This window comes from Equus asinus, chromosome 4 (assembly GCF_041296235.1).
Source record: "Equus asinus isolate D_3611 breed Donkey chromosome 4, EquAss-T2T_v2, whole genome shotgun sequence".
In the NCBI taxonomy this organism is placed as follows: Eukaryota; Metazoa; Chordata; class Mammalia; order Perissodactyla; family Equidae; genus Equus; species Equus asinus.
Genome location: NC_091793.1, coordinates 34,729,965 through 34,744,686, shown reverse-complemented (window position 1 = coordinate 34,744,686; position 14,722 = coordinate 34,729,965). Strand labels below are relative to the sequence as shown.

The window sequence follows — 14,722 nt, the reverse complement described above, 5'->3', positions numbered from 1 at the left end:
GCAAAAGGTTAGCAGCCCTAGTTCTGTAATATGTATGATGTCACTTCAAGACTTACGGCCTTTCCTTTTGGCTCACAAATGGCTCGCGCAAAGGAAAAAGAGAAATTATTTTGCAGTACTTGAAAATGTTTTGGAAGACAAAGAGGCAGGAGGAATGGGATCAGAGGCTCTGTGTGTCCTGTAAAGCTTACCTGAGGTTGAATTAGCCAAGCCAGGGGGGAAAACGGAGGCGACAGGGTCTACGTGGAGGGAATTACTGCTGCTGACCAGGTATTTGTGTTTCTCTTCCTCCCGGACACAGGGGAGGGCGGGACTGCCCGGCCCCCTTGTGGTTGGGTGGCACCATTTTACAGAGCAAAATGGTATAGCCTACTACACACCTAGGCTACATGGTACTAATCTTGTGGGACCACCTCATATATGTCACATATGCCATCAGTCGTTGACCAAAACGTCGTTAAGCGGCACATGACCGCAGCTTACCTCCAGAGAAAGGAAGGAGAGATGGGGAAGAGTCAGTGGGTTGTGTCTACGCTGCACAGAGCCCTAAAGGAGATTAGAGGAAGGGAGGAGAGGTGTAAATTCAGATGGCAAAGATCCTTCTAAGCCGGATGCTCAGGGTTTGGGGAGATCTTGTATTACTTTTCATATCAAAGTCCTGATAATAACATAATTACAAACTGGGCAGACAGGGTCATAGCCCTCTATTAACTACATGTGGCTAAAAAGGTACCAGGCTGAGCACATATCATTGCGGTACATGCTGGCTGCAGGCATCAGAGCTGAAAAGTATTTGTAAGCTTATTGAGAAAAACGATAGAAGAGTGAATAAAAGCATGGATTTTGGAGTCAGACTGGCCTGATTTAAAATCGCAGCTCTCCCTCTTAGACCACTAAATCTCTCTGTCACTCTCCTTATCTCTAAAGTGGAAATAAAAACAGAACTTACTTCGAGGGTTTGTTGGGAGCACTAAATGAGGTCATATTTGTAAAATGTCAAATGTAATGCCTGGCATTACTAAATGTTCTAGATTTTTCCAGTTCCTGAAAGCTCAAGAGTTGATTTGTTACAGGATGGCTGCCTCACCGTCATGCCTTGAACATAATGAATCCCATGGCCTACCCAATGCAGCTTCGAACTGGACCTTGTGGGAGCTCTTGGCCATTACCAGGCCCAATAATGGACCTCTGCCTATGATGCCTGCACACTCCCACCTTCCCAGGCTATCAAAATCAGAGGCATGTGGGGCCGGCCAGGTGGCGCAGTGGTTAAGTGCGCATGATCTGCTTCTCATCAGCCCGGGGTTCGCCAGATTGAATCCCGGGTGTGGACATGGCACCACTTGGCATGCCATGCTGTGGTAGGCATCCCATATAAAATAGAGGAAGATGGGCACGGATGTTAGCTTAGGGCCAGACTTCCTCAGCAAAAAGGGGAGGACTGGCAACAGTTAGCTCAGGGCTAATCTTCCTCAAAAAAAAAAAAAGATCAGAGGCGTGCCCCACTTTTAAACAGATCCAGGAAAATCCACATATGCAAGATGGGTAAATTGGGGCAGGATCCATCATGCTCCAAGATTCTTTTCATTTTACCAAAGAATCCAAGAATTCCCTTGGTGATTTGCAGGGTTTTTTACTTTTCTTCTCTCTCTCTTTCTCTCTTTCATGAATTGCTTGACAGACAAAAGAAAAACTGAAGCTCAAAGTCTTCTCTGTCCATTGAGGATCAACCAGAAATGAGAATAATCCATAAGTGGGAAAAATGACTTGCAATAGCATATTCTTGGCCCACAATTTTCTGGGAGCACATCTATCATAGTGACCAGGGAGCAGAGCAAAGTCAGCCCTTCAGGTCCCTTGATAATGAAAATTCATCCACAGGGTTATTGTGATAATGGCAGACAGACATCAGATTCCTGTTTCTCCATCACAACCAAGATCTGAAAACCCAAGTCTAAACTTTCTGATTTTAGGGTAGTGCTCAAAGATCCACAGCTAGGAGAAAACACAAAATTCTTCTAACCAGGATAAAAATGAAGGCAACTGACACGAGCTGTGAAAAAGTCCAGCATTAAGAGGCAGTTATTATTTTTTCAAAATAAATGAGAATATATTATGGCATAAAGGCAAAATCTATACTACCATTTAAGTGGAAACAGACTCTACTGAAATGTGGAGCGTGCTTCTCCTCTGGCCACTCCTACCCCAGTGGGAGAGAGATTGATCTAGCATCTCTCAGTGGAGGTGGGAAGGCACTAAGTTCCTCGTGTTATAGATGGGATCACTGAGGCCCTAAGAGATTGAGTGTTTGGCCCACGGTCAAACAACCAGAAGTGGACCCCAAGTTTTCCAGTTCCTAGTTCGAGGTTCTTCCCACTGCAACCACCACTTCCTTCTTCCCTGAGAATGAAATCTGCCAGTTACCCCAACTTGCCCAGTGTGGAAGCTGGCCTTCAGGGAAGGATGTATGTGTGGGACCCAAAGCCCCACACTCCAGGGTAAACGTGAGCCTGCAGACAAAGGAGGGGAGTCAATGTCTGCCCCCTTCCCCAATTTTCTCCCAAACCACTGCCTCCGTCCCACCCCTTCACACCTAGCAGCTCACACCTAACCAGTCTCCTCAACTCCACCCTTGCTGTTCCAAGCCGTTTTCCAAAGGGCCTCCAGAGGGTTGATCTAAAACATAAACCTGGTTCAGTTACTCCCCCATTTAAAAAGATTTATTCACTGCCTTCCCGATGAATTCCAAGCTCTTCAGCGGGGCCTTCAAGATCTGCCCTAACTCACTTTACCCTCCCGTTTACCCTTTCGGCTGAAAGACCTTCCTCACCCAGGGGTCTAAAGACACAAGGCACCTTCCACTAACCCCTCAAGGCAGGTTGATGGCACCTTGTCCACAGGTACCTATTATTGCCTTTCTCACGGTGTTGCACAATACATTGTTCATAGAGGTAAAGCTTCTATACAGCATGGTATCCTGAGATGCAGAACCGGCTTCAGAGCCCAAGAAAAACCCGGGTTTGCACCGGGTCTTCACCACTTACTGGGAAGGGTATTTGTCGCTCCAAGCCTCAGTTCCATTTTCAGTAAAGGGGAAATACATACCTTACCAGTTTGTTGCAAGGATTAAATGGAATGATCATGCAAGGCGTAGAACTAATAAATGTTAGTGCCTGTCCTCTCCATCCCTTCCCATGGGCTCTAAGAGCTCCCTTAATGCAAGAACTTTTTTCTCTTTTGTGTTCCTGGAGGATAATGCAGTAGGCACTCAATAAATGTTGGCAGAAAAAAGGGGAGAGGGAGGGAGGAACCGAGGAAGGAAATTAAATAATGAAATGAATGAATAAAGCTAGAAGCAAAGAGGAGACCCCGATCTCTTAGAGCCAAAAGAGTTATTATAAACACTAGTTACATGACTTTGAGAATGTCCTGTCTCTTCCTACTAATAAACTCTGAAAGGGCATCCACAGATGCTACTGTGTAACCAGGAAAAGACGCTGAATTACGAGACTGACCATCTACCAGTAGAAGACAGTGTAGCCCGATAGAGGGTTGGCATGTATACTTAAAAAAAAATTCCTTCCTCAAATTGTTCATTCCTACTCTACTCTAAATGCTGAGGTTGGTACAAAGAAGGATACAAAAAATTGATCTTACTCTAGTGAGGTCTCAATTATTGAGGAGGATGTAACACCCAAATCAGAGGGGTGTTGTTAAACCAGCTATCTGGGGTGGGGGAACCTTAATTTCCAGCGCCTGCCAATTTCTGTGGCAGAACTACTCCCACCACAGCTGCTTGAAACCTACCAATGATTGAGCTCAGGGAATCCCAGCATTTAACAGTCAGCTCTCAGGAGCCCTCAGCACACCACTCATTCTCCATCCTCCTTCATTTTCTCATTCTTGCCATCTTTTTAGTCACTTTGTCGTTTCTTAACATCCTTATTGCTTGATGGACAGGGAAAATAAAACGAGAGACCAGAGAAGCAGCTGATTTTTTTGTCAGTGGTTCTGAGGGAGATTGAATGGGGAGGAAGCTGAAAGGATTAGCGAGATGTGTTTATGGGTTTCAGTTGTCCCCAATTTCTCTGTCCCTTATTACTGCGGATAATTGAAAGCAGATGCTCTTGTCAAATGTGCAAAATGCAAACACACTTTCTGACCAAATATAAAATTGATGGCCGCAACCTGGAAATGGAAATGAGGAGAAAGAAGCTGTGCTGGAAACCTAAGAAGGGTCAGGTTCATCAGGACGGCAGAGGGGATGTTAAAATGGGAAATCAAACAACTTCTCTGCATACAAAGAACATGGAAAATATTTTTCTGAATGTTAAAGATCACAGCAGCTCTCTGGACCAAAATCTAAACAGGAAAAAGCATACCAAACTCACAGAAAGGAAAACTTTAACAAAATATAAATTTTATCTTAACACCGTGGGAAAGCGGGGAGATACAGGAAAATTTTATGAAGTTCTGTGATGATTTAACCAGGAAAAAAAGTCTCACTGTTTCTGCCATAGGAAAGGGGCTCCCTGGGGGTTGTTTATGCTTAGACAGAAGAGGAAGGGAGCGGGCAAGTACTTCCTTCCCTCTCACCAGGACTAGGGCTTGCCTTCCCCTTCCCTCTGTTTCTAAGAGAGGCAGCACCACGAGTCACAAAACGTGCTCCTGATCGCTAGGGCAAGTCAGAGTTCCTGTAAGCTAAGGATGTAGTTCAGAGAGAGAGTTGTCTATAAAAGCAGGTTTATTTTTATGGCTCAGTAACTGTTTACTCAAGTGAACCCCACTCTCTGATAATACTCGCCTGATCCAGCCTCTCTTGCTGACAAAGCTCCCAAAGGGCTGGGGAGACCCAGCTTTGCTCTATGATTCCAGCTTACTTACTATCTAGGCTTCTGGGACGCCAGGGCTTTGAAAGGCTACTGTAGCAACAGCTGGTACTTTACTTTAGCAATAAAGTGAAGTAACCTGAACTCAAGCCACAGAGAGGAAAAATTAGAAAAATCGAAAATATGTGAAGATGAGAATACAAGAAAAATATGCGCACGTAGGAGTGAAACAAACTATCAAAGAATCATTCTTACGCATGGACAAGCAGAAGGACAGGAAAGGAGGGCGTTTCCATTCTGCTCAAATGAAGTGCAAGCTAGGGAAGGAGGTGCCTCTGATACTTTAAATACAAAAAATAAAAACATGCACGTAACAAGTGTGGCATCTGGGGCTGGCTACTTGTTTTAAAACCTGAAATGAATCAAACAGAGAGACAAAGAGACGTTTAATCTTAAGGTGTTCTAAATCACTCAATTACCCAACTCAAGGAGAATATAATTGCCCTCTTTCACCGCACTATAATATAGCCAGCAGGGCTGTGTCAGATGAGCTAAAAGGGCAACTTTACGATACAAAAGGGAGAAAGTAAGGCAGGAATTAACTGTGCCATTATGCCCGTGAGCGGTCAAAAGAAAGAATGGGTTCCACTGGCGAGGACACGAGGGTGGGCAGTCACCCGGCATCGATGGCTGTGTGTGAGTCACAGCTGGCAGAGGCAGAAATGACATCATAAAACAGCATGGAGGACAGGTTTTAGATTTTAAAACTGCAAATAGATTAGAAACATTGAGGAGTTATAACCAACGCAAAACTCTATTGTGGATCAAGACATCACGACACCCAGCAGAGGCTGCTTCTTCCAGGTGGGGTGGAAGGAGCCAAGAACTGGCATTATCCCACATGGTATTCCAAAGGCCAGCTGTCTAAACTTCAGAGGAAGAAAAACATGATGTTAAAAGAACCGTAGGGCTTACAGGGTAGCAAAGAAGAGTACTGACAATTTCAACAAAGGGTAGAAGCGTACAGCTTTTACAGATACGAAACCTGAGATTAAAAGATCTATGTTCAAAGACGGACTCTGCCGCTGACTTAGTGGGTTAATTGTGTGTGTGTCCATGGGTGCATGTACCCGCGAATCTCCTGACCGCGCTGGGTCTGAAACCTTCTTCAGTAGAATGATGGAACTAAAATATGTCATCTGCAAAGTGGTTTCCAGCTTTAAAATTCCAGGAAAGTAAAAATTAGGAGAGGTTACAGGCCTCTTAGTAAACGAAAGGCCTAGAATGAATGACAACACTTTTTTGCTGCAAAGGCTAGAAAGGACTACTCAGAGACCAGGGAGGCCTCAGCCCAGCTGTTAGATGTAGCCCCGGCCACTCAACCCCGCTACCCTGGGCCTAAACCCACAACCAGGAAGGGCACGGCAGGCCTGGTCTCGGGACATTCCATCCCATGGATTATTTGATGACGTCTCTGTCGCCCATCCTCCTACCAGGGTACAATTTTCTAAAAGCAGAGAAAATCCTTCCCAAGAAAATAAACACTCCCAAACAACTGTCCCATTCTGTTACCTATTTGGATTACATAATTACTATGAAGTCAAGACTTTCTTACTGACACGCCAAAAAAGAGCTCTCAGCTCAGAAGCCAAACTGCCTTTTCTCTGCTGTCTGAAGCCCTAAAAAAACCCCCAAGTCCCTAAAAAGCAGTCCCCAGTGCCCACTGTGATGGAATGAGAAACTTCACTGCTTCAACTCTGCTCAGAATGGAAACGCAGATCAAAATATTTTAAGTCCACGCGGGCTATATAAGCCCTGTATACTATCTTCTCCAACAATAACAGTCATACATACCCTCACTAATGCTCCAAACTGCCCTGCACGGGCAGAGAACTCTGGATCTCTTTCCTCGCTCTGTTGAGGATAATTTAGACAAGTGTCCATCTTAACTTTTTTGTTGGATTGTCTGTAAAATGAGGGTACCAATAGTTGGTAACTGGCATCATTTATCAGACGTCAAGGAAAACAGCTAACCCCCCTTCCTACTCACCCCCACACCAGGAAAAAAACCACTGGGCCAACCAGGCTGACTAGACTCCCACAGAGCACAACACTCATTAAGGCACCTGGACTTTTCTGGTCCAGGCAGCAGTAAAAACGCTGAGGGTTCCTTTTATGGCCTGCTCTGACTTGTTCATCTGGATCAATGCAGAAATAGCAGCAATTTGCTCTTTGTAATTCCTCTCCAGGAATTAAAAAGGGCTGGGATATTCCTGGAAGGCCTCCTCACTCACAGATCAGCAGGCGTGCCTCCTGTAACCACTGTACCTTGTTCATCTGGTTGGCGTGAAGATGAAATGAGATAATGCATGCAAAGTGCTGAGCGAGAACCTGGCACACAATAAACTCGATAAATAAACGATGTTAGTAATTGTAAAAAAAACAAATAACCAACAAAACAAAACAAAACAAAACAGACTATCTCCTGATGCTTATCAATCTACTTGGAACATGAAAGATTGAAATGTAAGGCCAATAGTTCCACAGCACACTCCGGAGATATCTTTGCTGTCCTCTGGTTTTCTCATTAGTCACTTGCTGGTAATAATGCAGAACTTTCCACAATTCCACGGGTACTCATACCCCACTAGTGCATCCAACTCTCAACTGAGAAGCATCAGTGTTTGAGACAATGAGAACAGAAATGCAAAAGACCTTAAAGAAATTCCACAAAGTCCCTTAGCACTGATCATGTGGGAGTTTTGCCAGAAAAGTCAAACATCCCACACTGGACAACTGTTGTCAGTGGGGAAAAAGGGTAAAAAAAGCACAGAATCTGAACATCCCGATGAAAAGTTTATCTCCCCATCACAGACCAGACCCTAAAAGTATAGCTCTTCTTGACATTTTAGGCTACAAATTCTTCCCAAGGCACACCTGGCAATCTTTTGTGTTTGGCTCTGCCATTTGGACACAAATTGTTATGTTTTCCTTCCAGGCACAAAACCATTTTTTGGAGCTTCATGAAAATGAATATTTTCATGATATGCGATAAGCAGGTTTTACTATAATTTCTAACTGAATTTTTTAGTTTGCTTGGGGCCACACATGATATACTAGACTCCCCTCCCCAGTTTCACACCATCATATGCAGCTATGCAGGAATTGTTTTCAAAAGGTGGCAAAATGAATAATGTCTGGACTCCGGAAAAGATGGTACATTTCCAACAGTCATGAGACTGTGTGGCAGAAGGAAAATGGCCATCAGATTTTTAATTTTTATTTTGTATTATGCCTACTCAACCTTTAAAAGACTAGGATATGTCACAATTTTCGTAGTTTCTAAACCATGTTTCTGGAAAGATAAAGGGCATTCGTGTTACGCCCGTTCAACTTGTAAAAGACGGCAATTCTTGCAGTTTCTAAACCATGCTTTCCAAAACGCAAAGGGCAAACGCAGCCCCAAACTTTAAGAAGGGCAAGTAATGTTTTCCCTCTCACTGAATATTTGGCTTCTTTCATTTGACACAAGTTTTTATGGCAACCCTCTATTACCACGAAAGTGCGTGTTCTCTACGATTCAAAGTCATAAGAGCAACTTGTAAAAGTCAAGTTTTTTTTATTTAATACATTCTAATCAAATAGTAACAGCAGTAAATAAACACTTGAAAAACAGGCAGGTATCCCCCTATATCTGGAAGAAAATTAAGTCAAAGTATTCTACACGGTAGAAGGGAGACAACTGCTGATGTCCATGGTTAGACAATCCCAGGACAACCTGGAACTTTCTAAAGCCATTTCCAAAAAATCAATGGCCACAGGTTGGGACAGAACTACTTCAAAGGGTAAAAGGTCTCTATCTACACGGTTTTATTAACATGGATTGAGTGGCACCTGTATAGCGTGACATTCTTGTCTTTAGCCTTAAAGGAAAAGACAAAGTCTTTTCCATTTGCACCAGTTTGAAATATTTCTGAAATAAGGCTCCCTTAGAATGGATTACTACAGTACTCATTCGCAGGAGAGAGTTCATACCTGTAGTAAAAAGACAAATACAGGATTTCGTGGTCACTTTTTTTTTTTGGTTGATTTGGTTAATTGCATAAAATGAAGGATAAATACTCAGAAGCATATCTGTTTAACAAGACTCCTAGGTATATCAGAATGCAAAATACAAAATGTCCTAAAACAGACTCTGATCACCAGGCGTATGACATTGACGTCAAGCCCGTGTCAGTGTGGGTCCTTCACTTCTTCAGGACTCCTAGGTGGCAGTTCTTTCTCTATTACCAGCACTCGGACCTTCGCCCTCAAAGAAAGGAACTTCCAAAAGACAAGGCATCCCGATCGAATGTTCCTTCAGCCTCTCCTGGGGACATTTTATGTTTAACTCAAAAGGATCAACGGGTCTTGGCCTGCCTTAGGAAGGGAAGCCTCACTTGGGTGAAAATATTCGGGGGAACTTTAAATACCTGGCTACCTGGACACACACGTTTAAATTAGATTGACTTCAGCTGTTCTCAGGATTCCGTGGAGGTATCCAGAGCAGTCGCTCAAGTTTTGGTTCTCTTTTACAATAGCTGCATTCGGAGATACTCTATATGAGGCATGTTTAGAGAAAGAGAAACGCTTATACCTGGAATTTATATTCTTCCAAGTAATCTTTTAGTCTTGTTGGTAAAGGCAGTCCCCAGATGGTACCGGTGCATTTGTTAATGGTGAGTCTGCAGAGATGCTGCAGAGGCGGCGCGGACGTGTAGAGCGGTTTGGTCAGATAAAGGTGAACAGTGCCGTTCCGGGGGGCTTCTGGGCCCGTTCGCTTATCCTTGCACATCTGAACGTAGTAGTCGATCAGATGAACCACACTGTCAAACTGTTTAAGCTTGGACTTGACACATATGATAGAGTCCAATCTGAACTTCCCATCTTGGTATTCGATTCGCAGGTTAGTCGGTCCAGCGGACGTTTTAACAGAGATTGTTAGTAGGTAGTCTGAATGCGAACTATCTCTAATCAAGAAAGTTCCTTCTGGTGCCTCTTTTAATTTCTCTTTGGCTTCATTAACAGTCATACTTCCCCAGTACCAACCTGGGGTTTTTGTTCAAAAAGAAAAAGAAAAGAGGATAAAATAGTTATTATAAAGAATTCTTAAAATAGGGCAAGTACTTGGCAACAATTTTTCTAGCTCTAAGAAGTGTGTGAATCAAAGTTTACCAGAGGCTACCAAAATTCTTTCGGTAGAAATTTAATGAAAATGTGGGTCCGTTTTATTTTAGGAACACAAACTGTGAGCCAGTTTTCTTTTTTACAAACTAACTTTCTGTAGCTCTTCTTTAAACCTTCTTTAAGATTTCCTCCCAACCAAACAAAGGGATATTTGCAATATGACAAACGGGCTGACAGCGCAGGATGCTTCTAGCACTATTTGAGTGAAATCAAAGATTTAAAACAAATTAGAAACAACTAATCAGAAGTTAGAAATAAAAGCCATGCCCTTAAAAAACTGGATAACCCAACTCTAGTAATTCCAATAGGGTAAAAACAGAAGCAACGTTTTGGGTGCTCGGTCCTCACCCCCACTCTCCCCAAATCTGCTAATGGCCGCATCTCTCTGTTCAAAGCACGGCTATTTGCTTGTTTAAAAGTTCTAGAACAATAGCTTCCGTTTGCTGCTGTGATTACAACTGCCTTATCAGTCATCGAGAAAGGAGGGAAACCCCAGTTGATAATTACTACTTCAAGGTTCCAGTCTTCCCCTAAACTCTTTCGGACTCTGCTGGAATCCAAACCCCATGACAACCGTCGGTCCCCAGATTCGATCTGCCTGCACCATCTCCTGGACCCATCCCGTTTGCAAAAACTACTTAAAGACATTCTGCATTTAAGAAGTTTGAACAATGTGCCCACACCTCTCCCCGCTGCGGCCCCCAAACTGGTGGGATACCTGCAACCTGCGGGTTCCTCCCGCCGAAGGAAAGCCCGTGGCCGGCACGGAAAGGCCGGAACCGCAAGTGAGGGACTTTCCCCTCTTCCTAGTCCTACCAAAACTTCAACTTTGCCCCAAACGAAAGCTTTTGGGGCAGGTTTTGAAAGCTTGCATGGTCGGCCAGAATTTTTTTTCCCCCAATCTTTTCTTCTTTCAGATGCCGAGAGACGACAGCGAGCTGCGCAAAGCGCAGGACCGCGCTTGAAACCAGCACTACCCTCCCGGGCGCGCCGCCCCTGCAGGCCGCGCGCCTCCCGGCTGCGGCGGCCGCCCGCGCGGCAATCTGGCGGTCCCTGGACTTGGCCGCCCAGATCCCGGGCTGCAGCGGCTGCTCCGCCCGGCAGCCGGATGCAGCTGAAGCTGCGAGCAGCGCAGCGCCCACTAGCCGCCCGCGCACCCCGCGGAAAGGGAGGCGCCGGGCACTTTCTCCGACTCGCGTTCGAGCCCGAGCGCCGATTCTCGAGCAGCCGCGGAAAATAGAAAACGCTCCAGTGCCCTAAGAGGTTGTTTCCAAGGAGCCCTTCTCGGCTTTGCTCTCCCCCAGGCCCCTGAGTCCCTCGAGAACCACTTTCCTTTTGCACTCCAAGGATCCAGGGCCGCGCGGGCATCCTCTCCGCGGTCCCCCGCCCTGAGGCGGGGAAGGGAAGCGAGAGGACGTCTTTCTATCCCATTCTTTGCTTCCCTCCTCGGCCCCACTTCCCAACTGCGCTCCCCGCCAGCACAGCCCCCAGCCGCGTCTTTGGGGAGGCGCCCCCTCCCGCACGCCTCGTGGCCGGTCCGCTCCCTACCTGTTTGACTGAGCTCCCGCAGGGCCTTCGCCAGACGCGCCGCCTCCGGGGACGGCTCCTCCGCCGACCCTGCGGTCCCCCACTGGCTCCGTGTCCCTTCCGCGCCATTCCCGGAGGGCTCGAGGCACCGCAGGGTCATGGGAGAAAGGTCACCGCGGCAAAGACAGGTGGCCGCCCGAGCTGGAGTCAAAGAGGGGCACGCGTCCTTCCTGGAAGTCAGTGGGAACCCAAAAACGCGTCCCTGGGGGGTATCCGAAATGGTGGGGGAGGGGATGGGGAGCGGCTGGCTCTTCCTCCCCAGGTCCTGAACGACGGATGGCAAAGTCCCCCGCAGGCGCGGTCACCCACAGTTTGCCTGCAAAGAGAAAGTGTAGGTTGGGTCAGTTCGAACCGGACCCCTACGGCTGGGGCGTGGGTGGGAAGACACAGACGTGGAAAATCCCGGGGACTCCTCCGCATCGATGCTCCCGCACCATTTAACCCCAAGCATCCAGTTACCGCCCTGGCCCAGCTCTAGAGAAAGGAGGATAAAGAGAGAGCATGGATCCAAGACGCAAGAGTTGGCGCGGGGGGTTGGGGGGGGGGGGGAGGGAGGGGACAGGATGAGGGTGGGGAACAGGGTGTCTTCCCGCCCAGGGCTGCTTGCTGAAATCGCAGACTAGAAGGGCAAAGAGTCACCTGCGGGTAGGGTGGTAAATAGGCCCTAGTCAACTAAGAGTAGAAAAAATTTTCAAGAAAAGATCCCCAAATGGGCGATGCTATCTCACACCCCGCACAGCCCCGGGGGCCCGGGAGAACCACCCAGCACACACCCGGTTCCCCGCCCTGTAGCGCCGCGGGGCTCCGGGGGCCAGAGCCGCCAGCCCGCGGCGCCGAGGTGCGCCAGCAACCCCATCCCCGGCCCGGAGGCTGCCTCGCTCCCCTCCCCCCGCCTCCCGGTGCCCGCTCTGGGAGGGGTGGGAGGCGCCGTCCCGCGCCGCGGCGGTCGCTCCCGGGGCCGGGCGGCTGCCGCTGCTGTTCCCGCCGCGGGCGCTGTCGAGGAATCGGCCGGAGCGCGCAGCCCTCGCGGGGGCTCAGAGACGCAGCCAGGGCCGAGCAGGCGGCGGCGAGCGCCTCGGGACGTGCAAGACGACGAACGCCGAGCCCTTACCTCGGCCTCGGCCGCCGCCTCCACACCAGGCAGCCTCCCCAGTGGACATGGGGCGGGGGAGCCGGGAGGGGCCCGGGAGAGGCCCAAGTCTACCCGAGTTTCCCCTACTGAGTTTTAATTTGGAACGAAATGCCTGGGGATGCGACGAGCCCTGCGCTCTGCGGTGGCGGCCGGAGTTCTCTGAGCAGAGGGCAAACAAAAGCCCCGGGGATCATCGCCTAGAACCCCGGGGCTCCGACAACCCCTCCGGGCTCGGACAACCCCCGCCCCGGGCAGCTGCTAGGTTTCCCTCTGGCTGCGACCAAGGAGGTGGGAAGCAGAGAGGGAGGAGGAAGGCGCTAGGGCGGGAGGCAGGCGGGTGGGGAGGAGCGGGAGATCAGGTTATTAGGATTATTAATTTGGATGGCAGTTTAGGGGGGGAAAACAGCCACTCCGGAGACTCCCCGACGCCGAGAAGAAAGCGGAAAAAGCAGGCAGTAGCGCCCGGCCGCGGGACAGAGCCGCGGCTCGGACTCTCCCCCCCCCCCCCCAGGCGGCTCCAAACTGCGGAAGCCAGGCTGCCGGGTGCTCGCGGCCGCGCCCCGGTGCCCTCCCCAACGACCCTCCTCCGGGCGGAGCCTTCGGGCTCCCCAGATCGGTACCTGCCGCCAGCCTCGGCCCGAGCTCCTCCGGCGCCCGGGCTGCGGGCGCAGGGGATCCTGAGGCTGTGCGCCCGGGGCCCCGGCGCGCACTGTCCGCGGCCCGCGCAGCGCCGGTGGCGGCGGGCGAGGAGGCTCATGCTTCAAGGGAAGTCCAAGGCCCGCGAGCCGCGGCGGCGGGGCGGCGGCGGCAGCGAGACTTGGCAAGAGTTAAACGTCTGTCCCTGGAGCGGCGTGCGCGCGCGACTACCCAGCCCGACGCGCCTCCCTCGCTCCCCTCCTCCCTCCCCCGTCTGCGCTCGCCCTGCGCCCCGCCCGGCTGCTGCGGAGGCCGCTTTCCAGGAACTTTCCAGGAATCCGCCTCACGTGACCGCGGCCCCCGCTACTGCTTTAAAGAGGCTCGGGCGCTAATGCGCAGGCTTCGGGGGAGGCGGGCTCGGAGCGCTCCGGTGCGGGTTAGGGCGATGCGGCTGCTCTGGAATCCGCTGTCCTCTGACCCCACAGCCGGGAGTGCTGGAAGACGCCGGAGAAGCCACCGGCTACCACCATCCGGTTTCGGCGGCCGAAGCCTGCCCCCTACCCGTGCTAGCCGGCGTCGAGCGAGTAACAGACATCCTCGTCCCTCGGCCCGCCCCGGGGGTTTGTCTTTCCCATCCCCTCTGCGCCTCTCGGCGACCCTCCAGGCCGCCCTTTTTGTGAGCCAGGTACAGGAGAGACCAGAGGTTTTCGGAAACGGCCCCTCCTGTCTTAAGGCACATTACTGGGGTGGGGGAGGCCCCTTTCCCGCCCCCGTGCCCACGCCCGAGAGCCGCAGAGAGCAGGCTGGAGGCTGTGCCCTCGGCCCAGGTCCTAGGAGGCAGCCAGCGGGTGGAGAGCGGCGCCTCCTTAAGCGGCGCTGGCCGCTCTCAGTCCCCTCCCGCGGGCGGTCCTGCTGGCTGTCTCCCGCACCGGCCCAGCCGGACTCCTCCCCTCCTCGTCCTCCTCTCCGCTGCACCGTCTCTCTCCCGCCGCCCGGAGGCCCGCCCCGTTCACCTGCGCCGCCTGCAGAGGGGCGCGCTGAAGTGCTGGGCGGCGGGCCTCGGTGCCTGAGTCGGGAGAGCGCTGGTCTCTGCGCATTCCCGCAGGCCTGGCGCCCAGGGACTGGGAATTCGGAAAGATCCGGTCACTTCTCCCCTGCCCGGGACCCTCACCTCCTCCCACCCGGTTGGAGGCCACCTGGCCACCGTTGGAACTTGCCTGCATGCCCGCCCCCCGAAATGTGACCTCCTTGAAATGTGACCTACTTTTTAAAAACCATCAACACTCATGGAAAAACCGGATCCAAAATTTCG

At 50.1% G+C, this 14,722-nt stretch overlaps 1 protein-coding gene across 4 annotated transcripts; it reads right to left on the bottom strand.

The window, feature by feature from the left end:
* Window positions 1–8,428: 8,428 nt before the first annotated feature.
* Window positions 8,429–14,436, bottom strand: SOCS2 (suppressor of cytokine signaling 2). 4 transcript variants are annotated; one of them, XM_014841247.3, is made up of 3 exons: window positions 13,395–14,436; window positions 11,604–11,958; window positions 8,429–9,917 (listed from the first exon to the last, which is right to left on the bottom strand). In XM_014841247.3, the coding sequence occupies exons 2-3, from the start codon at window positions 11,740–11,742 to the stop codon at window positions 9,460–9,462; spliced, it is 597 nt and encodes a 198-aa protein (XP_014696733.1). In that variant the 5' UTR covers window positions 11,743–11,958; window positions 13,395–14,436; the 3' UTR covers window positions 8,429–9,459. The 4 variants fall into 4 exon arrangements, with proteins under 4 accessions (XP_014696733.1, XP_014696735.1, XP_014696737.1 ...); XM_014841249.3 differs by lacking the exon at window positions 13,395–14,436 and adding an exon at window positions 12,754–13,323; XM_014841251.3 differs by lacking the exon at window positions 13,395–14,436 and adding an exon at window positions 12,416–12,534.
* Window positions 14,437–14,722: the final 286 nt, after the last annotated feature.

Excerpts from the sequence above, each read along its gene's own strand:
- SOCS2 (XM_014841247.3), bottom strand. The coding sequence starts at position 11,742 with ATGACCCTGCGGTGCCTCGAGCCCTCCGGGAATGGCGCGGAAGGGACA. Across the intron at positions 9,918-11,603 it reads GCGGGAGCTCAGTCAAACAG|GTTGGTACTGGGGAAGTATG; the intron begins GTAGGGAGCGGA and ends CAAAAACCCCAG.